Below are 25,180 nucleotides of genomic sequence, written 5' to 3' on the forward strand. Positions count from 1 at the left end.
TTATTTACCCGGAAGCAACGGTGACGGAGGCACGTCTGCATTTCTATCTCTGTGTTCTAGAGCTGCTCCGGAAGCCGGCGCCTTCCTTTGCGCGTGCGCAGTAGCCGATCTTCCTCCCCCTCCCTCCCAGTCCTCGCGTTTTGCGCCCGCCCTCCCCGACCCGCCACTCAACCCTTTTCCCAGCCCCTCACGGGCCGGAAGTAAAGGCGCGCGCGGGGGGTTGTGGGTCGGAGGGTGTCGTCGTTTCCGTTGTCGCTGCCGCCGAGCTCCTTCCCTCAGGTATACCGCCCAAGATGGCGGCGGTGCTGCAGCAGGTCCTGGAGCGGGCCGAGGTGGCCAAGCTGCCCAAGTCGGCGCAGGGGAAGCTCGAGCGGTTCCTGGCCGACCAGCAGAGCGAGATCGAGGCGCTCCGCACCCGGCACGAGCGCTACAAGGTGGACAGCGGTGAGTGGAAGCCGAGGAGGGCAGGGCGGGAAGCGGCCCTAGGGACCCGGACTGGTTCATGCGAGGGAGGCGGGTTCTGGTTGTTGTTGCTTTTAAGGTTAAAGGAGGTGGGATTCAGACGGGGCAGATTATGCAATCCTTTTCTGCCACAATAGTAATAATAATGGCAGAAAAGGACTACAATAAAATAATGTGAGTCTGTTGTTGTTATTATTCCAGTCACAGATAGGTAGCCCTGTTGGTCTGCCATAGTCAAAATAAAAAAAATCCTTCCAGTAGCACCTTAAAGACCAACTAAGTTAGTTCTTGGTATGAGCTTTCGTGTGCATGTGTATCTGAAGAAGTGTGCATGCACACGAAAGCTCATACCAAGAACTAACTTAGTTGGTCTTTAAGGTGCTACTGGTTGTTATTATTATTATTATTATTATTATTAATAATAATAATAATAATAATAAAACTCATAATATTTATTGTTTACGTGGCACCACTCTCTGGGCTGCTTCCAACAAACTGGATCTACGATTCTGTGAATTGGAACTCTGTGTGTGTGTGTGAGAGGGAGAGAGAGAAATCTATGAAAACCATACAAATGCAAATACAACAATACAAACAGCATGCCATAATAATAATAATGCTTTTAAGGTTAAAGTAGGTGAGGTAAAAGCAGAAGCGAGAGTGGATTCAGACGCGGCAGGTTATGCAATCCTTTTCTGCCACTATAATAATAATAATGGCAGAAATGGACTGCAATAAATAATATAATGCGAGTTTATTATTATTATTATTAATTAAACTTATAATAATTATTTATTGTTTACACGCCACCACTCTCCGGGCTGCTTCCAACAAACTGGATCTACGATTCTGTGAATTAGAACTCTGTGTGTGTGTGTGTGTGTGTGTGTGTGTGAGAGAGAGAGAGAGAGAGAGAGAAATCTGTGAAAGCCATACAAATGCAAATACAACAATACAAGCAGCATGCCATAATAATAATAGCGACAGAAAAGGACTGCATATAAACAATAAATAATTATTACAATGCATGTTTAATATTATTGCTAAACTCATAATAATTACTTATTTACATGTCACCACTCTCTGGGCTGCTTCCAACAAACTAAAGCACAGTAAGACATCTGACATGAAACAGAGAAAAACCACAGCCAATAAAACATGGGGAGTCATCTATTTAAAACACACACACACACACACACACACATGTACTCCTAAGTGGTGCATCAATAATACTGCTAGCACATTTGCAAAGCTAAGCAGGGACAGGTATGGTTTCAAATTGGATGAGGGATCACGTGTTGAGATTTTCGCACTGCATGGCGTCAGACTAGATGGCCCTTGGGGTTCCTTCCAACTAGATCTACTTTTCTGTGAATTAGAAGTGTGTGTGTGTGTGTGAGAGAGAGAGAGAGAGAGAGAGAGAAAGAAAGAAAGAAATCTATGAAAACCATACAAATGCAAACACAACAATAAAAACAGCATGCCACACTCCCCCAAAAGCATAGGTGTTCCAGGCATTTGTCTATGCCAGTATGGGTTAAGAGAGCAGAGCATCAAGGTGTTAGAGGCTGCAGTTAGCGCCCAAGATGCTTGGGGTTTTATTTTTTTTTCTAAATTGTTCCTGTTGAGTATCTGTTCACATTTAGGAAACAAGTCGTGGAGGGTGCAATTATGACCCTTGCTCACGTGGAAGTAAGCCCCATTGACTTACCACTGAGCAGATGTGCTTAATGTTCAGGGCCTTAATTTTCTGGAAATGGGCTATAGAAAAATTCAGAGGTACTTGTGAACCAGATCAATATAAAAGTAAAGCTGCTATTTACTTTAAGTTTTGGAATTTTGGGTCCTTGTGCTAAGGGCAGCATGTTGTGTATAACAGAAATGTCTAGGGTGGCATGAGATTTTAATTCCTGGGTGCATTTTTTTATGACATGTAGACTAGTCTACAGCTCTAGGAAAACAGGTACTATTGTAGGGTTGCAAGAAGTTTTGTGAGGCGTATTATTAGAAGTATTGTAAAAATGGATAAGGGGAAGGATGATTTGTTAAGAGATGTAATGGCAATATAAAGTTAAGAAATGCATAAGAAGTGGTTAAAACGGTGGATCATCAGAGGTGCTGATAGAAGTCCAAAAAGATTGTATAAGTGATAAGCTTTGTGGTGCATTTTATAATTTATATGTTAAAATTAATAAAAAAAATCTTGTTTAAAAAAAGGAAAACCGATATTATTATTATTTTCTATTAATTTTATGTACCACCCTTCATCTAATGATTCAGAGTGGTTTACAACATAACACAAAATACATAACATGATAACAGTAACAAAATCCCCCACACATACATTCATGTGTAAAAGGACATGGATTGGACTGTGAGGAAGATAGGCGATAGATGACCTAGTATCACTTTAGAACAGCCTTCCCCAGCTTGGTGCTCTCCAGATGTTTTGGATACAATTCCCATCTTCCCTGATAATTGTCCATTCTTAATTGGGGCTGATGAGAGTTGTGGTCCAACAAAATCTGAGACTGATAAATAGGGTATTTTGGATTAAAAATTGTGTGCTTTTCACGAGGATTCCTGCAACTTTACATAACTGTGAATGGCACACTTTGACTTGAATAGCTCTGAGAAAGGGCAAAATTTGAACTTGTGCTAATGCATGTTTTGCAGAGCAACAATATTTTGAAGTAGAGAAACGACTTGCTCAGAGTCAGGAAAGACTCGTAAATGAGACACAGGAATGTCAGAATCTCCGACAGGAGGTCAGCAAACTCAGTAAGTATTACTATGTATTAAGGTGATCAGTAAATACTATTAGTTGTATTCGTTTTGTGATTTTTCCAAAATATGTATTGAAACAACTAAAGGTTATTCAGTTTTTCTTTCTTTTTTTTAAATAACTTTTTATTCAAAATTAAAACAAAACATATTATCCAGAAATATATCATCCTTATTTTCCCCCATTTTCTTCCCTCCCCCTCCCTCCCCCCACAGAACCCACCCACCCCCACCCTCCGACTTCCCTCAGTTCCAGTCTTTGATTTCTCTAAAAATGCTGTTTTCTGCATGTTACACAGTTGTATAGATCCTCAAACTATTTAACTGATTATTATCAATAAAAAGTTTGTGAATGTTTATTCAAAACCAGCCAAGGAGTCCAGTTCGCTTTGTTGTGTCTTCAAATACTTTGTAAAGGGTTCCCATTCATCTTTAAAGTCACAGTTATCCTTGTCCCGTAGTTTGTATGTCAGTTTTGCCAGTTCTGCATAGGTTATTCAGTTTTTCAGTGAAAAATTGATTTGTTTGATGACAGAAGAATTACATTCTGTGATAAAGGTAAACATTATTATGTTACCTACCTGGGAAAGTAAACGGTATTTCCGTGCACTGCTCTGATTCGCCAGAAGCGGCTTAGTCATGCTGGCCACATAGCCCGGAAGCTCCCTCGGCCAATAAAGCGAGATAAGCGCCGCAACCCCAGAGTCGTTCACGACTGGACCTAACGGTCAGGGGTCCCTTTACCTTTACCTTAAGGCTTGCAGTTAAGCAAGTCAAGCGGTGTGCTATAGGGATAATCACAGTGGAGAAGAATCTCATAACGGGTGGACATGCTGAGAATTCTACATTCTTTCTTGTCTACTAGACACACATTTGGGGTAGTCAGTTGGCTGATCTCAGTCAGTTTAAATCCTGACATCACTCAGGGGTCAGCTCCTCAGGCCCAAACCCTTTACTCTTTTATTGGAGAAAGAAGATACTTAGCCAATTCTGACAGATAAATTCATGTAAATATAAAATTGAAAATGTCCTTCATTTTGTCTCCCATGCAGATGAGCAGTTGAAATTGTTAAATGAGAGAAACAAAGAACTGGAAGCTGCTCAGGATCGCAATGCAGCCATACAGGTACAGAAACTGTTAATAATGCCAGTGAATGGAAGCTTTCATAATTCATTGTCAATATTACATTGAAAGAAGTAGACTCTCGTTGTGAAAGTAGCATTTTTGGTGAAAGTAGGGTTTTCTTATTAGCCTCAGTTGCCAAGAGTCGATGTGAATCTTGAGAGTGTGATAATAATCTTGCGCTAGTTAATGTTTCTTAACACCGCTTTTAACAGCAGATTTTTTTTGTGCTATAGTCACTTTTAAAGTCACTTTTCCTTTGTTTTAAGAATCAGCTCACTAGAGCAAAAGAAGAGTTGGAAGCAGAGAAGAGAGATTTGGTTCGAACAAGTGACAGAAGAGCTCAAGAGCAGGAACACCTAAATGGTAAGCATCAAGTGATAGGGTCAAAAGGGTTTTGGTGATAGGTTGTCTCAATCCTTCAGTTAAGAGTGTCATTGCACCGAGGTGAAACTACCAGTGGAAATCCTTAATGAAACTAAGCAACAGTGAACAGTTTGTAATTTTGTTCTCATACTGTGTGAGGGTCATATTGTGTAAAGATTAGAATTTCTACTTTTAAGTAGTGGTTTTAGGGGAGTTTCCTGCAATGGTTTTCAATAGCCTTCTAAGCATTGCCATGAAACAAGTCAAAGGTAGCCCATGCACCATGGGCACTTCTACATGAGCTTGACAGTACAGGAGGGTCATCTACAGATGTTCTTTATAATATCTCCTCATTTTGTATGTCCTTTCCTAGAGGATGTTAAACGACTGAATGAGAAACTTGCAGCAGCGAATACTGCAAAAATAGAGCTACAATTGCAGCTGGATGAGCTTCAGACATCAGCCTTTTCTGTAAAGGTGAGTACTGGAATACTTGTTCATGCCCATATCTTTTGTACAATTGTAGAAATAAGATAATGACACACTTCCTATGTCACTAATTCTAACAAACAATTTTTCAGTGGCCATTTTTTATCGGTCTCAATAAAATTCTACCAGCCATCTATTGGAATAGTTACTCAGCTATTCTTTTATAGAGGATGTGGTCATATTTATAAGGTTTCAAGCAATATGGGACATTTCACAACATACATGTAGTTAGCTGACAGATAATTAACAAGTTCGGGATTAGTAATGAAATTGTGGTGCACCATGACTAGATTTGGTTGTGGGGCTTATTTGATTTAAGGCTGCAAACCTATAAACACTTGAGAAGAAGTATCGCTGAATTCAGGGAGTCTTACTTTTGAGTAAGTATGTATAAGAGCGCAGCTGGCCGTGAGCCTCAGTCCCCTTGCTAATAATTTGCCAGGAATTCCTGCACTTGCATGACTGGTATGAATTGCCCAAGAACTTGCCTTAACAGATAAAATGTAGTATGTGCCCCACGGCACTCTTTTCCTCTAACTGCTGCTTGAATGGAATGCTGTATCATACATAACTTTATTTCATAGCATCGTGAGCAAAGGTGGGAGCAGGAAAAGGAACTGCTACAGAATCAGAACACTTGGCTGAATACAGAACTGAAGGCAAAAACAGATGAACTGCTGCTAATCACTCGGGAAAAGGGAAGTGAAATCTTAGAGCTGAAGTGTAACTTGGAGAACAAGAAAGAGGAGGTTTCCAGACTGGAAGAGCAAGTCAGTGGACTAAAACAATCTAACGGAAATCTACAGAAACATGTGGAAGATCTTCTGCTGAAACTGAAGGAGGTAAACATAAATTCCTTTGTTTTAGCTTCCGTTGTGGGCAACAGTGATGCCAGTATTTGAAGTAGCTTCTCTCTTGTTCTTGCTTGCATTGGGTAAAAATGAAGTAATTCTCATAGGGCTGCTAACTTCAGTCGGACTAGGTCTGGGAAAGCATATATGCTCATTCAGGTGGGAATTCCTTATAATAACTGACTGTGATATATGGAACTACTTTAGAAAAATGGAGTGAATCTGGCAAAAATACAAATTGCAGCATTTCTGTCCAAATACATTTGAGAAACACACAGTAGCCTAATGATTGTATTCTTATACAAATTCAGTTTTGAAAAAAAAACTAAAAAGGTGAGGATTTCCCCCTTAAATACGTTTTAAATGTAATTATTTTTTCATGATAATTTTTCAGTACCATACTGCTGTTGATTGTGAAGAGCCTTTGGGTTCTCAAAACTTCTCATTGTGTGTTAACTGCACAAATGTCTTTATTCACCAGGCAAAAGAACAGCAAGCTAGCATGGAAGAAAGATTCCACAATGAACTAAATGCCCATATCAAGTTATCTAATTTATACAAGGTAGGAATTTTAATAATGGTTTTGAAATTTTAGTTTTAGGGCTTATTATAAACATACACTGACAAACGTTGATGCTCATCATACTTACCGTGAAATGCTAACTAGGACATGCGAAGGTTGAAGTCACAAATGTGCTAGTGAATATGAATTTCTAGAAAGTAACCTTTTGGTTAGCGATTGCTTATGAAAACATGAACATGGATAGTTGTGCTCCAGTATGTTAACAGAATTATCTGGAGATGGATAATTGATACATTTTGGAGCTCTTTCAGAGTTTTGATGCTGACGTCTGTGTGTAACATGATCTCCCTTCTCTCTCCTAAGTGAATTCATGCCCCACCCCACATTCCCTTTGCCACATTAGCTCCCCATGGTTAGTTTCAACTGCTTGATGCTGCAAGCAGAATTTGTTCTTTTGGGTACTATCATTGCATCGTCTTATAGTTGTCACAGTGCATTATTAAACATGTTGTTGCTAATGCAACCTTCAGAACTGTAAGCCAGCATCTATTTTAAGATTCTGGTGTAAAACTGTACATAGCTTTTAGCTTGGTACAGGTGTAGTGGTAATGTGGATAATGCTGAAAAGGAGGGGACGTTAGCAGGGTGGATTTGATTAAAATTGATTTAAATCACTGGTCAGTAAGACTTGATTTAAATCATTTTTTTACAGAAAGACTCATTCTTGCTGGCATAATCTTAATATTTACAACCAGATATAGGTTTCATTATTGAAATAATAAATTTTCAGAGCAGTTTTTACAGTTATATCAAAAATTACTGATTTGGTTATACTATTAGAAATGCATAGATAATTATGAAATTATTGTGAGGTTTAATAAGGTAACTCTTTATATTTGGACAACTTTTCTGCTGTACTTTATTGGAAGGAGAAAAATAATAATTTCTTTAGTAACAATTTAAACAATTTATTTAACTAAAACAATAACATTATAGCATGTGTATCCATGTTTGTTAACTGATGTGGTCAAACAATTAAAAAAAAAACTTAGACTGAGTTTTAGCACACATGAAAAACTTAAAACAAATCCTAATTTCCTGATGAATAGCCATTGGACTATAATGTAACTTAAATATAAAACTATCTTTAGAAAGATTTTTTTCTCCAGAAGCATTTTATTTTAAAAATCCAATTTAAATTTAAAAAAATTCTGTTTTGGGTTTTTAAAATTTTTTATCTACCCTGGACATTAGGGAGGGAGTGCATGAGCCTAACTAAGATCAAAAGATTGGAAAGTGTTGGCATAGCCACTAGTCTGATCTCATTTTGTTGTTGAATTCGTTGCGATAGCCCAGCTACCTGCAGGTATGGCTATATAGACTTAATCATATCTTCCAACCTTTTAGAATGTGTTCTTATATGAAATGCAACACAGAGCACAGAATGAAAAGTAATGGGAAGTTTGAGGGAAAGAGTTTTCCCAGTTTAGGTGACTTTTTATTAATTGATGTTTTGATTTTCCTGAAGCAGTCCAATCTTTTTTCTTTTTTAAAAGACAATTCTTGGTCTCAGACGTTGCATGAACAATCATTGAAGTCCACCTACCTTTTATGGCTCAGCTACCAGTGTCTAGCTTGTGATAAATCTGTTTGGCCATATGCCAGGCCACATAGTCTGGTTTCAAGCACAGAGTCTAAGCAATTCCAAACAATCTATTCTTTTAGGAATATAATAGTCTGTTCTTTATCAGTGTATTCAGTAAATAAGTCTAGGTTGGGCTTCAGCTAGCTAGAAGTATGATTTTGCACTCTTTAACGTCTCCCTCCCAATTCCCCATTACTGCAATAGTCTATATGACACCCAGCCTGCCCTGTCTCCACTTTCCAAGGCTTTAAAAAAAAAATCTGCTATATTGAATTGCTGTGCTTTAATTAAATATGCTGCATTTAGAGTGCTGCTGACGACTTGGAAGCAAAAAGCAATGAGTTGACCCAAGCTGTAGAGGAGCTGCACAAACTTCTGAAGGAGGCAGGTGAAGGTAAGGAACAAATGATATTGAAGATTGTGTTGGTTTTTAGCAGCTTATTTGTACTCTTCTTCATCTATAGTTACAGCAATTAGCATCTGAGAAAAATGAAGGCTAGGATTGAGATCCAAATAGCTCCTTGAGACAACACTCAACAAACTGCTTTTAAGACTTCTTTCCCACCAAAACAGCTCTATAGAGTCTTCAGGCTGGCTGACAACATAATGCAAAATAGCAATGAAACGGGTTTTTTCCCCCAACTTAATAAAACAGAGCAGCAGGAAATAACATAAAAAATATGTCTGGCGCATCCAAAACACTAGTCACTTACTTCATCAGTTAACCTCCATTCTGTGTGCTTCTTCAGATACTTTTCCTCAGCTCCATAAGAACATAGGAATGACCCTGTTAGCTCAGGCCAGTGGTCATTAGTGCAGCATCCTGTTCACACAGTGACTACCAGATGCCTATGAAAGACTGCAAGCAGGACCTAAACACAAAGGCACTCTTCCCTGCTGCAGTTTCTAGCAACTGGTGTTGAAAAGCATTACTGCCTCTGGCCAGAGAGGCAGAGCATAGCCACCATGCTTTTCTTTTAAAGCCTTCCAAGTCGATGGCTGTCACTGCCTCTTGTGGAAGCAAATTGCACCATTTAACTGCATAAAGAAGTACTTTCTTTTTGCCTATCCTGAATCTTCCAATATTTAGCTCTGTTGGGACTTCTACCTCTTTCCATTTTGGGGGCTAGGAGCATTCTTGCTGCTGTAGTTGCGTACATGAATAAGTTTCTAGCAAAGGAAGAATGGATACAAAAACTTATGGGATATGTAGAAATGGCGAAACTTATCGAAAGAATAAGAAATCAAGATGGCAAACTTTTTATAAAAGAATGGAAATGGTTTATTGAGTATTTACAGATAAATTGTAAACTGATAAAAACATTGGCAGTGTTATTGTAATCTGCAGTTTGATAAGAATATATATTTAAAGTAGATGAATAAATAAGCTAATTAACTTGGATATGCAGATGTTAAAAACAAATCTAAGGAATCGGAGAAAGAGGCGGAAGGAAGTCAAGTGTTGAAATGTTAAAATGACTGTAAAATTAGTGAAATGTATGTATATTGTATGTAGAAATGTATGTATATAGGGACGCGGGTGACGCTTTGGTCTAAACCACAGAGCCTAGGGCTTGCCGATCAGAAGGTTGGCGGTTCGAATCCCTGCGACAGGGTGAGCTCCTATTACTCGGTCCCTGCTCCTGCCAACCTAGCAGTTTGAAAGCACATCAAAGTGCAAGTAGATAAATAGGTACTGCTCCAGCGGGAAGGTAAACGTCGTTTCCGTGCGCTGCTCTGGTTCGCCAGAAGCAGCTTAGTCATGCTGGCCACATGACCCAGAAGCTGTACACCGGCTCCCTCGGCCAATAAAGCGAGATGAGCGCTGCGACTGGACCTAACGGTCAGGGATCCCTTTACCTTTACCTTTTTATGTATATTTTGCTCCGTTGGATGTCCACAAGTTCTAGGGCTGTGAGAGAGGGAAAACCTCTCTGTGTCCACTTCTTCCATGCCACACACAGTTTTATGCACTTACTGTCATATCTCTAAACAAAAACAAAAAAGCCCAGATGCTTCAGCATTTTCTCATAGGGGACTGTCTCCACCCCCTTGATCATTTTTGCTTGCCCTTGTCTAAACTGTTTCCAATGCTATACTGTCCTTTTTGAGGTGAGGCTTCAGAAGAGGTTTGTTGTGTGGCATAGTGTGGTGCACTGGGGTAGTGGTGAAAGCTGCTATTTGAGAAATGCCAAGTCCATGTAGTTATTTGGATCCAGGCCTAGATCTTCTAAGTCTTTCCTAGCTCACTGATGATGCAAACCATGTTGCCAAAGAGGGCACTTAAACAATTCTCGAAATATTTGCATATCACCCTGCCATACAGTTTGTTTAGTAATCATTGGAAGCTTAAAAAGTTGTGTGGTCATCTCTTTCTTCTGCTATTCTCAGCTAACAAAGAAACACGGGATCGTTTGGCTGAAATGGAACAATCAAAGGCCGCAGTGGAAAAAGAACTGAAGGAAAAGATTGCCAAGCTGGAGAAAGAGTTGGACAATGCAAACGATTTGGTTTCAGCCACCAAGCGCAAAGGTCTGGTAACACCTAGGGAATAGACCTTGTAAAATGGGGGCATTTAGCAATACCTTACTCTGCAGCTGTTTGTACTGTTCTAGTACTTGAAAAGCCACATGCAAACTGTTTTAAAACAGTTATCTGGGGATTCTCTTGAGTATATGAAACATACAGAATAGTAAAAAAAATTCCTCAAGTATCATTTGCAGGCTATTTCTATGGTTTTCCTAAACCAATCTGTTTGATTCGTTATTTTTACAGTGGTGCCCCGCAAGACGAATGCCTCGCAAGACGGAAAACCCGCTAGACGAAAGGGTTTTCCGTTTTTGAGTTGCTTCGCAGGACGAATTTCCCTATGGGCTTGCTTCGCAAGACGAAAATGTCTTGCGAGTCTTGAGATTTTTTTTCGCTCCCCCCCTTTTTCTAAGCCGCTAATAGCCTTTTAGCAGCTAAGCCGATAAGTCTTTAATAGCCGCTAAACCGCTAATAGCGCTAAGCCGCTAATAGGGTTGCTTCGCAAGACGAAAAAACTGCTAGACGAAGACTCTCGCGGAACGGATTAATTTCGTCTTGTGAGGCACCACTGTATTTGCAGTTTCCCTGAAGGCTTAGAACCAGGCTAGTCAAAACTCTAGGGCCAGTCAGAAATCTGAAGTATTTGAATATGCATGTAGTTGGAAGCCTTTAGATTTGATTTGTACATTAAAAAACCTACGCCCTTTGCCATTTCTCTCTTCTAGGAGCCATTCTTTCAGAGGAGGAGCTGGCAGCTATGTCTCCTACGGCTGCTGCAGTAGCAAAGGTGGTGAAGCCTGGCATGAAATTAACCGAGGTAGGAAGTAATGTAGATGATACTGTACTGCTTGCAGATTCCTGCATATTTGTGTTTTTGTATCCAGCCTCATTCACCGGGACAATTTTTAAAAACTGAATGACTAATGTGCTGCACATAGTTCACCCATTTGGGTTTTTAACTAAACTTAACATTTGATTTCAGTAGCATTTACTCATATATTTTATCTGGCTAGTGTTCCACTTGTGAAGGTTGATGTTTTATGTCATTGTAAGTTAATGACATGGACCCCTCATGAAAATTTCCCTTTTGTCACAGAGGTACATTTTAGGAGTGTGCACTGACAGTTTGGACCATGATTTGGCTCCTGGTCTCAAGTGCTTTTGGAGGCTTCCTTTATCGGCTCCGGGTCAAAGTCAGATTTCTCCTTGGAGAACACAAAGCTTTGTTCATTTTCTTTCTTTCTCTCTCTCTCTCTCTCTCTCTCTCTCTCTCTCTTTCACACACACACACACACACACACACACACACACACACACACACAGACACAACCCCCTTGTCAGTTTGCATTTCTTAATACAGAAAGCATTGATCTGATATGTAGAGATCTTTCCTATTCTAATTCAAAAGGGTTATGGACGCTTATCTGTGTGAAAGAAACCAGCAGAAGGTTCATGATGTTTGGGTTATTCCTTCAGAGAAGCTGAGTAAACTGGTTCTGTTAACTCTTTTTGTCAAGGTTATGCTGACTAAAAGTAAAGCCAGAAGGAGCTTGGCTTTCACTTTCTCTATCTCTTTTCCTTCTGATGTGGTGTTTTGTACATAGTACGCTTAGTATTAAGGTTTAGACATAAGTTATTGTAAGTTTAAGTTAAATCGGCTGCAACTGGATTTCTTATGGACAGTCCCAATCCTGGATGTATTGGATTTGTGACCTTCAGTAGCAGTAAAGCTCTGCTGGATATGGAATATAATTGCCTTTGGTCTATATTTTGGGAATCCTGCAACCTGTTTAAGTTGTTACTCTGCTAACTATACATTGGAATGTACTCTGGATCAATATTGAGTAGAATTCCACGACACCCCTTGTATTCATTATTGAAAATTCTGGTATCAATTACAATGTTTCATCCAGCACTGTCAAAGGGACCCCTGACCATTAGGTCCAGTCGTGACCAACTCTGGGGTTGCGTGCTCATCTCGCTTTACTGGCCGAGGGAGCCGGTGTACAGTTTCCGGGTCATGTGGCCAGCATGACTAAGCCACTTCTGGCGAACCAGAGTAGTGCACGGAAACTCTGTTTACCTTCCTGCCGGAACGGTACCTATTTATCTACTTGCACTTTGGCGTGCTTTCGAACTGCTAGGTGGGCAGGAGCTGGGACCAAGCAATGGGAGCTCACCCCGTTGCGGGAATTTGAACCGCCAACCTTCTGATCGGCAAGTCCTAGGCTCTGTGGTTTAACCCACAGCGCCACCTGTGTCCCCACTCCTGGGCAATAGTGGGGGGCTATATGTAAAATACATAAACACATTGTCAGGGCTGATCCCATAGATCTTTTCCAACCCCTCAGATGTCAAGGTGAGGAGGAAATTACATGTATCCTGGGAACAGAATATGTGTAATGGTTACAAGTCTAGAAAATGTCTGCTGGTTGATAAATAGCTGCCTGTCTTCTTTAGACATTCAATAGTTGTGTGTTTTTATCTTTCAACACAGCTTTACAATGCATATGTAGAAGCACAGGATCAGCTGCTGTTAGAAAAAATGGAGAATAAGAGGATTAATAAGTACTTGGATGAAATAGTGCAGGAAGTAGAAGCCAAAGCACCTATTTTGAAGCGTCAACGTGAAGAATATGAACGCTCTCAGAAAGCTGTAGCAAGTCTGTCTGCTAAACTTGAGCAAGCAATGAAGGTTGGTACAAAACGGAACTGAGATTCAGAGTCAAAATGTACTCGCCTTTATCAGCACATACAACCACATTACCTTGTTTTTTTTAACCAAAGTGATAGAGTCAAAATGCACTTGCCTTTATCAGCACACACAACCACATTACCTTGTTTTTTAACCAAAGTGATTTCTTTCACACCCAGCTGCCCTCTGGGAAAAGGGGATAGAATTTCCTGTTCGCTTCTGATTTAAGACCTAAATTTAGTGTGCAGTTTACAGCCACCTAGTTAAACTGCCGTTTATCGCCATCCCCACAACACATAGTCAAACTGTAGCTGTGAACAACAGTTATGTGTGCTAGAGTTGAGCTTCAAGGTCAACATTTTGTGGTTCACATTTTTACTCCCCACCCCAGATAGTGTATATTTCTAAATTTCACACATGGTAGGATTCTACCTCCCATTCTCCTTGATGCTGAGCTGTATCCATTGCTGCAGCCCACAAGGGACCTCCATGCCTATAATACAATTTACTCTTCCTCCTCTCTGGACTCTCTAAAGCAGATTTTTTTAGTGGACAGGAGGAGAGGAAACAGGAGTAGTGAGGTGAGGTGAGAATATTCTCCGGAATGAGAATATTCTCTGCTAGAAAATTCTCTGGAGAATATTCTCCACAAACTGTAAAGAACCAGTTTTACAACCCACATTTTAAAAATCTGGTAAATAATAAGTCAGGCTGTGATATTGCCAGTGTAAGTAATGAATAATGTTTTTTTTTTAATCCAGTTACATTACTGGGCATTGTGTCATTCACCATTGGCAGTTCTGAAATGTGAGCTACAGAAAACATTGTTTTTTAGTTTTAAAAATGCTAATCATTTAATTTGATGAACATTTGAATTCATATGTATTCCAACTATATGTAATAGCCCTTTTTTCTATTTTGGTGTGACCTTATTCTTAGAGATTCTATCCCCTTGGCCATAGTGTGTGATTTTTTTTACAGAAAGTACCGTATTTTTCGCTCCATAGGACGCACCTGACCAAAAGACGCACCAAGTTTTTAGAGCAGGAAAATAAGAAGAAGAAAAAATCCAACTCAAATGTTGTACTAAACTATTTAAAACAGCAAAGTGGGTGGCTCCTGTCCACTTTGCTGCTTTAAAGCGAGCCACAATATATAATGAAGAGAATGGAAAAAGGACAGACATTCCATTATAATGTAGCTGTTTTCATCATCACTGGGAAGTCAGTATTGGCAGCAGTCACAAAAATTAAAATTTGAGTATTTTACTGTTATTAATCAAGAATATTAATAGTCAGGGAGAGAAACCAGGGCTGTGCAAATGAGAAGTGCTTGGAGTATGGAGGAACAGCAAAGAGATCAAATGATTGTGCTCCAGTTCCTAAATCTCTGAAGTTTTCTCAAAACAGGCATGGTTGTTTTGAAAGGAAGATTCAAAATGGAGTGACTGAGCAAAGAACAGAGGAGGAAAAGAGGCCAGATAAATAGCTTCCATTCAATAACAAGAGAACACAATGTTTTTGGTTTGGTATAGGTGGACTGTACTTGTAAGAATTTGTATAATGAATTATAGATTTGGAGTGGAATATCAGTGCCTCTTTTCAGCAATAAAGATTAGCTGCTAGAAACATGGTCCACACACAAACACACAGGATGTCTGGTTATAGTTGCAGTTACAGATAGGTAGCCGTGTTGGTCTGCCATAATCAAAATAAAAAAATTCCTTCCAGTAGCACCTTAAAGACCAACTAAGTTAGTTCTTGGTATGAGCTTTCGTGTGCATGCACACTTCTTCAGATACAGAGCAGTGTATCTGAAGAAGTGTGCATGCACACGAAAGCTCATACCAAGAACTAACTTAGTTGGTCTTTAAGGTGCTACTGGAAGGAATTTTTTTATTTTGGTTATAGTTGTTTAGTTTAAACTGTTACTGAGCCAGATGCCTGCTCGGTTTTAGCTGAGCTCACTAATACTGAATTGTGGAAATGCTTTGCATGTATTTATGACTATTTCTGCAAAACTGCTACCTGAAGAAATCCCCAAACTTAATATTTTTAAACTTCAAATGGAGCTCAGAATCCGGTTAGGCAATCCTTTGCAGTTGAATTAGGAGGCACTGAGAGAAAGCAATTTGCTGCTCCCCACCCCCCCTCCACCCCAGGAACACACAGCCTTCCCTCTGCTTGCAAACCTTGTCGGAGCTTCACGGGGAATGCAAAAGCTATAGACAGAGCAGTGTGGCTCCCCCTCCCCCCCAAAGAGCACCCCAGGAGCGCAGGGCAAAGACGCACAGCCTTCCCTCTGCTTGCAAACCTTGTCGGGGCTTCAAGGGAAAGCAAAGGCTGTAGGCAGAGCAGTGTAGCTCCTCCCCCCTCCACCCCAGGATCACACAGCCTTCCCTCTGCTTGCAAACCTTGTCGGAGCTTCAGGGGGAATGTAAAAGCTATAGGCAGAGCAGCGTGGCTCCTCCCCCACCCCACCAAAGAGCACCCCAGGAGCGCAGGGCAAAGACGCACAGCCTTCCCGCTGCTTGCAAACGTTGCCGGGGCTTCAGGGGAAAACGGAGGCTGCCGGCAGAGCACCGTGGCTCCTCCCCCACCCCACCAAAGAGCACCCCAGCAGCGTAGGGCAACAGCGATTTGGCTCCAGGGACCACACATTCGCTCCATAAGACGCACAGACATTTCCCCTTCCTTTTTAGGAGGAAAAAAGTGCGTCCAATGGTGCGAAAAATACGGTAGCTTTAATGCTTTATATACTTTTAAGTACCTAGGCCTATACAATTACGTGTAACAGCATGTGAGGTGGCCTTGATTTAAACAGTTGACGTTTCTATATTTTTATTTAGTGCCAGTAACTGGTTTTTTGCAGTGCCATTCAATGGTACAAAGTGCCACTCACCAGAGATTGACATACTGAAATATATTATATAATGATAATATATTTAATGTTAATGACTTTTTTATATGTATGCATATAGTTTTGTTTATCAAGCTATGTTTTAGTCACAAAACAGTTATTACGTGTTAGAGCTATTAGAAGCACAAGATAGCCTATTACTGAATTTACTTGCCTTAAACCGTAACATGCCCCATTGAATAAAAGTATCTGTACAAAAACTTGTACAGTTTTTGGTTGCCATCTGAACAAGTTTACCCATGAATAAACATGTATATTAGCTAAGGAAGTCATAAAACACAATAGGGATACATTTGAATTTGCAATTAGGTATAACAGGGACACTACAGATATAGCAACAGTTAAAAATATATAAATTAAAACTTAGTCACTAACATATAACCTAAAATTATCATTTAAGGCCTTGATCATTGTGATAGCACAGCTTGTTCCCTAAATTTTATGGCAATCACACAGCATTTGGTTTTGATCCATTTTGTTTTGTGTGACCATTTTGAAGCTACTTTGTGATAAGCGGTTTACAAATGGTAAATAAAAACAATCACCGACTTCTCTGAGTCATATAATGGAGAAGGCATATCTTGTTCTCTTATTGCAACTATATTTGGCACATTGGTTGAATGTGTTTATCAATTAGATATGTAGGAGGTCTTCTTTATGCAGCCAGTCTTACAAATTCTTTTGGCCTGCGTGTCCCACAGTTGAAATTCTATAGGCCCTTTTTGGCCTCAACTACGTGAAATACTTTTCTTAAGTCAGCACTAATCCACCTACTGGGAAACAATAAGACTATTGTGTTATAGTAGTTCTAGTGTGAATTTTGGGAGAAGTTAGCTGTTTAATATGCTTGCAGTTCTGTTCTTATTTTGACCTTTTATTATTCCTGCAAAATAAATACATTTCTTTTTTAAGTGTGTGGATTTGGTTTACAGGAAATTCAGCGTTTGCAAGATGATGCTGATAAAGCAAACAAGCAAGCTTCTTTGCTTGAAAGAGAGAACCAGAGGCTTGAAATCCAAGTCAAAGATCTTTCACAACAGGTTAGTTTGGTTTCTTTAAGTGGTTCACTCTTGCAAGCCTATATACCTTGATGAACTATTTCACCTTAAAGTTAGAGTCAGTTTTTGAAAGTACAGTGGTGTCTCGCAAGACGAAAAGAATCCGTTCTGTGATTCTCTTCGTCTAGCGGTTTTTTCGTCTTGCGAAGCAAGCCCATTGAAGGATTAGCGTATTAGCAGCTTTTAGCGGCTTATCTGCTGATCGGATCAGCTGATAAGCAGCTTAGCGGCTTAGAAAAAGGGGGGAGGGGAAAAAACCAGCAGGAACTCGCAAGACATTTTCGTCTTGCGAAGCAAGCCCATAGGAAATTCGTTTTGCGAAGCACCTCCAAAATGGAAAACTCTTTCGTCTAGCGAGTTTTCCGTCTTGCGAGGCATTCGTCTTGCGGGGCACCACTGTATTGGGATTCTGAACCTCTGCTTACTCCAGAGTAAGCCTTAATGATTTCACTTGGAATTCTAAGCATGCACTTTTAAGATTGCAGCCTTAAAATAATGTCTGCTCAGTGCAGCCCTGTACTTTTTATTTCATAAATTCATAACCTATTGTATTCCACATTGATGGCAGTCAATAATCGAAACAACATGATACAATATGCACTTAAAAATAAAGTCAGTTTGTATTAAAAAGCAGAATGACCGTTTTAACAGCTCGCATAGAATTCTTGCAGCACAGCTCTGGAAGAGCTGTTGTTCTGTTGTATGAATCATCTGTTTTTCTTTTTAAAGATAAGAGTGCTTTTGATGGAACTCGAAGAAGCCCGAGGCAACCATGTTATCCGCGAAGAAGAAGTGAGCTCTGCTGACATCAGCAGCTCTTCCGAAGTCATAAGCCAACATCTGGTCTCCTACAGGAACATTGAGGAACTTCAGCAGCAAAACCAACGCCTCTTAGTGGCTCTCAGAGAGCTGGGTGACGCTAAAGAGAAAGAGGAGCAAGAAACCACTTCATCTAAGTATGCTCCCCTTTAGCAGCATGTTCTGACATCCAGAAATCTGATATTAATCACATATTCGTTCTGTTTAGAAAGCAGTAATATAAGACATATTTGTTACCTAGTGTTGATTTTTAAAAAAAAAAAAAAAAAAAGATTGAGTAGAATTGTTTTCTCTCCATGACAGGATTTCTGAGCTGCAGAGTCAACTTTCTGAAGCTATCACTGAGCTAGAAAAGTTACGTGAGTCACGGCACCACCAGATGCAGCTTGTAGACTCCATAGTTCGCCAGCGTGACATGTATCGCATCTTGCTGGCACAGACGTCGGGAGTTTCCATTCCATTGCAAGGTATGGTCCCTTCAATAATGCCAATGTACTTCTTTGTAATGCGAGGAAAGCAAGCTTTAGGCTTCGGAGCCAGTGTGGTGTAGTGGTTAAGAGCGATAGACTCGTAATCTAGGGCAGTGTTTTTCAACCACTGTTCCGCGGCACACTAGTGTGCCGTGGGAAAAATTGAAAAATTTGAAAGATTTTTTTTTAAAAAAGTCAAATTTTCGCCCACTAGGCAGGCGCCGGACTGTGTCCACCCTATTTTCCATCCATCCTGGGTGGGGATCAGATCGGATGGGAGTGGATGAGAGCGAACAGGCGGTCCGCTCTCATCTGATTCCCTATAGAGAGCAGCGGGGCTCTGACATTTCCCTCTCCGCACACAGTGCAGAGACGGAGCTGTCATCCGCCAGCTCAGTGGGGATCAGCGGATCGATCCCCGCTGAGCAGAGAACAGTCCACAATGTTTTTGTTTGCCATTAAAGAAAAAAATATTAAACCATGCTTGAATGTTAAACCATGCTTCTTTGTGTTTATTTGATTCCTATTCAAGAGAATTACTTTATATATAGTCAATATAGGCACAGAGTTAAATTTTTTAACATTTTCTAATGGTGGTGTGCCTCCTGATTTTTTTCATGAAACAAGTGTGCCTTTGCCCAAAAAAGGTTGAAAAACACTGATCTAGGGAACTGGGTTCGCGTCCCCACTCCTCCACATGCAGCTGCTGGGTGACCTTGGGCCAGTCACACTTCTTGAAGTCTCTCAGCCTCACTCACCTCACAGAGTGTTTGTTGTGGGGGAGGAAGGGAAAGGAGAATGTTAGTCGCTTTGAGACTCCTTCGGGTAGTGATAAAGCAGAATATCAAATCCAAAATCCTCCTCCTCCTCCTCCTCCTCCTCTTCTTCTTCTTCTTCATTGTGTACAGTGAGAATTGCAGAGGGTAGAATGGCAAGCACGTCCCAAAAGTTTGCCTAACCATTTTTCAGGTTGTGATTTTATGATTGGAACAAATTGCTCATACCTTCGGAAGGAACAGTGTAGATTCAGTCTTACATTCTATGTTGCTTGATGTTCCAAATGCACACCACAGTTGTTCTTTTCGGCTACAGCCTAAACGTATCCCTTGGTCCTGAGAGATCTGCATTGGCTCCCAGTACGTTTCCAAGCACAATTCAAAGTGTTGGTGCTGACCTTTAAAGCCTTGGTCCTGTATACCTGAAGGAGCGTCTCCTCCCCCATCGTTCTGCCCGGACACTGAGATCCAGCGCTGAGGGCCTTCTGGCGGTTCCCTCATTGTGAGAAGTGAGGTTTCAGGGAACCAGACAGAAGGCCTTCTCAGTAATGGTGCCCACCCTGTGGAACGCCCTCCCATCAGATGTCAAGGAAATAAGCAGCTATCCTATTTTTAAAAGACATCTTAAGGCAGCCCTGTTCAGGGAAATTTTTAATATGTAACGCTGTACTGTTTTTAACACTGATTGGGAGCCGCCCAGAGTGGCTGGGGAAACTCAGCCAGATGGGCGGGGTATAAATAATAAATTATTATAAGTATTATTGGTGGGATCGATTTAATTTTGATTCATGCTTTCAGCCGCATATTGAGCCCCTTTAAAAAGCAACAACACTGCAAAGCTTTAGCTGAGAATTTTGTGAGACCACAGGGATTTTGTGAGACTTCACAGCTGAAAGCAGGAGTTGAAGGCAGTAAGGTTGAGAAGATTGTGTGACAGCACGTCAGGCAGTGGCACCTTCAAGGACATCAGCTGCGGCAGGAGGCACCTGCGTTCTTCCTCAGCTGAGCTAGATTTTAGTGGCAGAATCTGGAGAATATAAGCTTTCACCTTGGGGCAGGGGTCTGCAACCTTTAAGACAAAAAGAGCCACTTGGACCCGTTTCCGAAGAAAAAAAACTGGGAGCCGCAAAACTCGTCATTATAAAAATAACTTTTGTCACTTTTTTTAATTATTTCTTTGTTTGACCCCTCAGAATTACTCCTCCTCATAGAAATAAACGTTAAATTAACAAGTTACCTTTTTTTTGTGTGTGTTCTTCACTCCCCTTCAAAACAGTGACCAGCGTACATGCCCCCTTTCAATGCAGTGACCAGCGTACATGCCCCTTACAATGTAGCGGGCAGGTGGGCGGGAAGGTGACGTCGGGATGGTGCGACGTCACAGCCAGTACAGCGCCCGCCACAGTGGGGAGTGTTGGGGTGCACAATGCGCCTCCTCCCCTTGCTAGTATCCGCCCCGGAGCCGCAGCAAAGGTGTAAAAGAGCCACATGCGGCTCCGGAGCCGCGGGTTGCAGACCCCTGCCTTGGGGGCAGTGGGAGCAGGAGAAGATTACAGTCCCTTTCGCCAGAAGTATTGAAGCTCCCCAAAGCAAGTTGGACAGCTGTTCAGAAATAAACACAGCTTGCATGTTTATGAGGATTTGCATAATATGCTCCAGTTGTTGAAAGTGCTCTAGTAATGCAGAAGTGAGGGAGAAAGAACCTCTGGCCTTTGCCGTTAGCTGGAGGAATGGGCTTCTGGGTTCCTAATTATATGGTTGTAATATATTGTAAGCTGTCTAGAAGATCATTTGATCCAGATGTGAGGCATAAATGTAAATGAAAACATGAACTTTGATAGAATTTGAGGTCTGGAATGCAGAATTCCACAACCCATGAAAATGTCACTGTTGGAAAGTGTAGCCCATTAGTGTGAATGAGAACCAGTAATGTGCACTGGGTTGACAGTCAGACTCCTGCCAAGGTAAAGGTAAAAAGGGATGCGGGTGGCGCTGTGGTCTAAACCACTGAGCCTCTTGAGCTTGCCGATTGGAAGGTCAGCGGTTCAAATCCCCACGACGGAGTGAGCTCCCGTTGCTCTTTCCCAGCTCCTGCCAACCTAGCAGTTCAAAAACATGCCAGTGCAAGTAGATAAATAGGTACCACTGCAGCGGGAAGGTCAACAGCGTTTCCGTGCGCTCTGGTTTCCGTCACAGTGTTCTGTTGCACCAGAAGCAGTTTAGTCCTGCTGGCCACATGACCCGCAAAGCTGTCTGTGGACAAACGCCGGCTCCCTTGGCCTGAAAGTGAGATGACCACCGCAACCCCATAGTCGCCTTTGACTGGACCGAACCGTCCAGCGGTCCTTTACCTTTACTGCCAAGGACACATGGGTCTGAACCCACATCCACCCATGCGATTTTCTGGGTGACCTTCAGCTAGTGACACACTCACAGCCTGGCTCCCCCCCCCCAAGGTTGTGAGCATAAAATGGGGAGTAGGAGGACTGTTCTGAGCTCTCTAGGGAAAGGATGGTTCAGAAAGGTAAGAAATAAAGGATCTTTCCGTTTTCTCTGATCTGATAATGTTGCTTCTCTCTCTTTTATAGCTTCAAGCATCTTGCCAGAAGAAATGTCTCTGGCGGTGACCCCTAAGCGTCTGTCAGGGGCGCCTCAGGCCATGTCAACTCCTGCTGCTGTGCCAGTGACAGAATCAGCTGAAGCAGTGGAGGCTAAGGCTGCCCTTAAACAGGTACCAGCCAGTCTTTCTCCAAACGCCTTTTCCTCATCTTTACAAAAGGAGCACAGTTTTCTGCTTGGCCTTGTATTTATCTTTGAACGCGTTTGACTTGCTCTACAGCTGCAGGAGTTCTTTGAGAGCTACAAGAAAGAAAAGGCAGAGAATGACAAACTCCTGAATGAGCAAAATGAGAAGCTTCAGGAGCAGGTTACAGACTTGAGGTCACAGAATACAAAGATTTCCACCCAACTTGAATTTGCTTCCAAGCGGTAAGACAGTATTAATGAACGGTTCATTGGCGCTCATCTCAGCGTTCTCCCCTGGGTGGTCTCCACCCATTAAAGTGTCCCCACCTAGCTGAGAATGAACTCTGTTTGATGTAGTAGGTTCTGGATTCTGGGCTCTTACAAAATCATCCAGTTTACTTTGCTTGCACTTCTGCTGTGGGCTTGCTTGTGGAGATGAAGCCGGTCGCTTCTTTTTCTTAGACATTTTCACGGAGATGCAGCCACTACTATTATCTGCTGTAAATCAGGAAACTCGGCATCCTTCCAAAATTAGGGTGTTTGATCTCCTCTCCTGCTGATAAGTAGTTGGTAGATTGAGTCGAGCTGGAGCTAATTAAGGCTTTCTCCGAGACTTTCCAGGGCTTTCTCTAAAACTTTTAGCTTAAGCGTTGTGATTATAGTAATTAAGAAAAAGATACTGAGCGATAAAATACTAGAACTGATAAAAGCTGATAAAACTAATAAAACCGCACAACTGACGCGGAGCTCAAATCGATGCTTCCTCTAACCGCCATCGTTAATGAATGCTGACGAAAGACTTCTGTACTATTAATGCAGTTGGAGGATTGCAATTTGTGCCCTGAAACCTGGAGTTTAGTGGCAGTAATCTCATACAGTAAATAGGACAAATTACTTCAAGGAACATGGTAGACTCTAACATTGCGCCTAGTAGTAGCGCCTTCCCTGTGGAACACCCTCCCACCAGATGTCAAAGAGAACAACAACTACCAGGCTTTTAGAAGACATCTGAAGGCAGCCCTGTTTCGGGAAGCTTTTAATGTTTGATGTATTATAGTATTTTAATATTCTTTTGGAAGCCGCCCTGAGTGGCTGGGGAAGCCCAGCCAGATGGGCGGGGTATAAATAATAAATTATTATTATTATATTGCCTGATCAAACTAAGGTTAGGAGATGGGAGTACTATGCAGCGTCATAACCTCCTCCACTTTTTAGGTAACCATGGTTGGCATTACATCTGCACCATAGTTAGTTTAAAACCATTGTTTACGATCCTGGGCTGATAGAGAATAAATGTTTTAAATAATGAGGTATGAACTGATTAAAAATATTCAGTAACTTGCATCCTCTTTCTTAAACATACTTATGGAGGGTCGTGAAAACCATGCTTTGAACTGTCTGTACTCAGTAAGATTACTACCGTATTTTTCGTCCCATAGGACGCACCTAGTTTTTTTGGGGAGAAATAAAGGGGAAAAAAATTTCCTTTATTTCCCCCCCAAAACCAGGTCGGGGAAACCGAAACAGGTTGAGGAACAGCGGGATGGCAGCGCTGCGCCTCCCTGCTGTCCCCCAAGCTTGTGGGGCTGGCCGATGTCTGCCCGGCGCGTGGGGCGCTCTTCACCTCGCGCACCGGGTGGCAGGCTGCTATCCGCCGCGTGGGGAGCCCTGCGGGGAACTCCTGCAGGGCTCCCCACGCTGCGGATGTCTGCCCGGCGCGAGGGGCGCTCTGCTTCAGGGCGCTCTTCGCGCCAAGCGGCAGGCTGCTATCTGCAGCCTAGACAGCCCTGCGGGAACTCCCGCAGGGCTGCCTAGGCTGCGGATGTCTTCCTGAAGCCTGGAGAGCAAGAGGGGTCGGTGCGCACAGACCCCTCTCGCTCTCCAAGCTTCAGCGAAAGCCTGCATTCGCCCCATAGGACGCACCCAGATTTCCCCTTCATTTTTGGAGGGGGAAAAGTGCGTCCTATAGGGCGAAAAATACGGTAGTTAATTTAGCCACTGGAAAACTTGCACACACAAAAACCAATTGAGTTGTTTGTCTCCAGTTGATTTTAGTGGAAACAAAATTGTTAGAATTCTCCTCATTTGAGTTTGTAATACCAGTTTGGTTGAAATATGATCTTACCTATGTTCCTTGTGAAGTTACGAGATGCTGCAGGATAATGTGGAAGGATATCGGCGGGAGATAACATCATTGCATGAAAGAATCCAGAAGCTTTCAGCAACCACTCAAAAACAAGAACAAATTATCAACACTATGACTCAAGAGCTGAGAGGAGCTAATGAAAAACTAGCTGTGGCAGAGGTAAGTAGTACAACATATTATGCATAACTGAATTGTTCCAGGGGAAGGGAGAAGGAAAAATTATGTTGTGTGAGTGAATTTAATTCAACACACACATATCCCACTTAATACTACTTCTTCTTGCTACTTATTGAATTGGTTATTTATTGTTTATTGAATGTATATACTGCCCTTCATCTGAAGATCATAGCACAGAAAGAGAATTATAGCTTGAGAAGCTTTGGGGATTCATATCATAAGCTTATTGTCCTTCATTGAGTTGGTTGACAGCAACATATTTCTGTTTCTAGGGACGACATGGGCCTAGCTAAGCTGTGATTAATCTGTTTTGGCTTTATGTACTCAAGTTGCTGAAAACTCACCAGGAATGTAAATTTTAGGTTAATAACTCGCTTTATACAGATGTCAACACTTAACCTTACCAGGATTGAATTAACCTAGAATCAAATGTAATCTCTTTCAAAGGTGAGAGCAGAGAATTTGAAAAAAGAGAAGGATATTTTGAAAATGGCAGAGGTTCGCCTGACTCAGCAAAAAGATTCTTTAGTAACAGCACAAAGAGGACAAAATATGCTGCTTACTAACCTGCAATCTATTCAGGTTTGTTTGTGCCCTCTTTAC

General features: G+C 41.5%; 1 protein-coding gene across 1 annotated transcript in view; it reads left to right on the top strand.

Moving 5' to 3' along the window:
• Positions 1 to 264: 264 nt before the first annotated feature.
• Positions 265 to 25,180, top strand: part of TPR (translocated promoter region, nuclear basket protein) — a 65,688-nt gene continuing 40,772 nt past the window's right edge. The window contains exons 1-18 of the mRNA XM_081194561.1: positions 265 to 444; positions 3,139 to 3,243; positions 4,299 to 4,372; positions 4,639 to 4,735; positions 5,109 to 5,212; positions 5,809 to 6,066; positions 6,557 to 6,637; positions 8,550 to 8,637; positions 10,635 to 10,775; positions 11,498 to 11,589; positions 13,270 to 13,467; positions 17,319 to 17,426; positions 18,174 to 18,400; positions 18,567 to 18,730; positions 22,098 to 22,240; positions 22,349 to 22,497; positions 24,397 to 24,559; positions 25,025 to 25,159. Coding sequence (XP_081050687.1) covers positions 294 to 444; positions 3,139 to 3,243; positions 4,299 to 4,372; positions 4,639 to 4,735; positions 5,109 to 5,212; positions 5,809 to 6,066; positions 6,557 to 6,637; positions 8,550 to 8,637; positions 10,635 to 10,775; positions 11,498 to 11,589; positions 13,270 to 13,467; positions 17,319 to 17,426; positions 18,174 to 18,400; positions 18,567 to 18,730; positions 22,098 to 22,240; positions 22,349 to 22,497; positions 24,397 to 24,559; positions 25,025 to 25,159 — 2,478 coding nt within the window. The 5' untranslated portion in view covers positions 265 to 293. The remainder of the gene's footprint in view (positions 445 to 3,138; positions 3,244 to 4,298; positions 4,373 to 4,638; positions 4,736 to 5,108; positions 5,213 to 5,808; positions 6,067 to 6,556; positions 6,638 to 8,549; positions 8,638 to 10,634; positions 10,776 to 11,497; positions 11,590 to 13,269; positions 13,468 to 17,318; positions 17,427 to 18,173; positions 18,401 to 18,566; positions 18,731 to 22,097; positions 22,241 to 22,348; positions 22,498 to 24,396; positions 24,560 to 25,024; positions 25,160 to 25,180) is intronic.

This window comes from Podarcis bocagei (genome assembly GCF_964188305.1).
Source record: "Podarcis bocagei genome assembly, chromosome: 5".
Classification (NCBI taxonomy): Eukaryota; Metazoa; Chordata; class Lepidosauria; order Squamata; family Lacertidae; genus Podarcis; species Podarcis bocagei.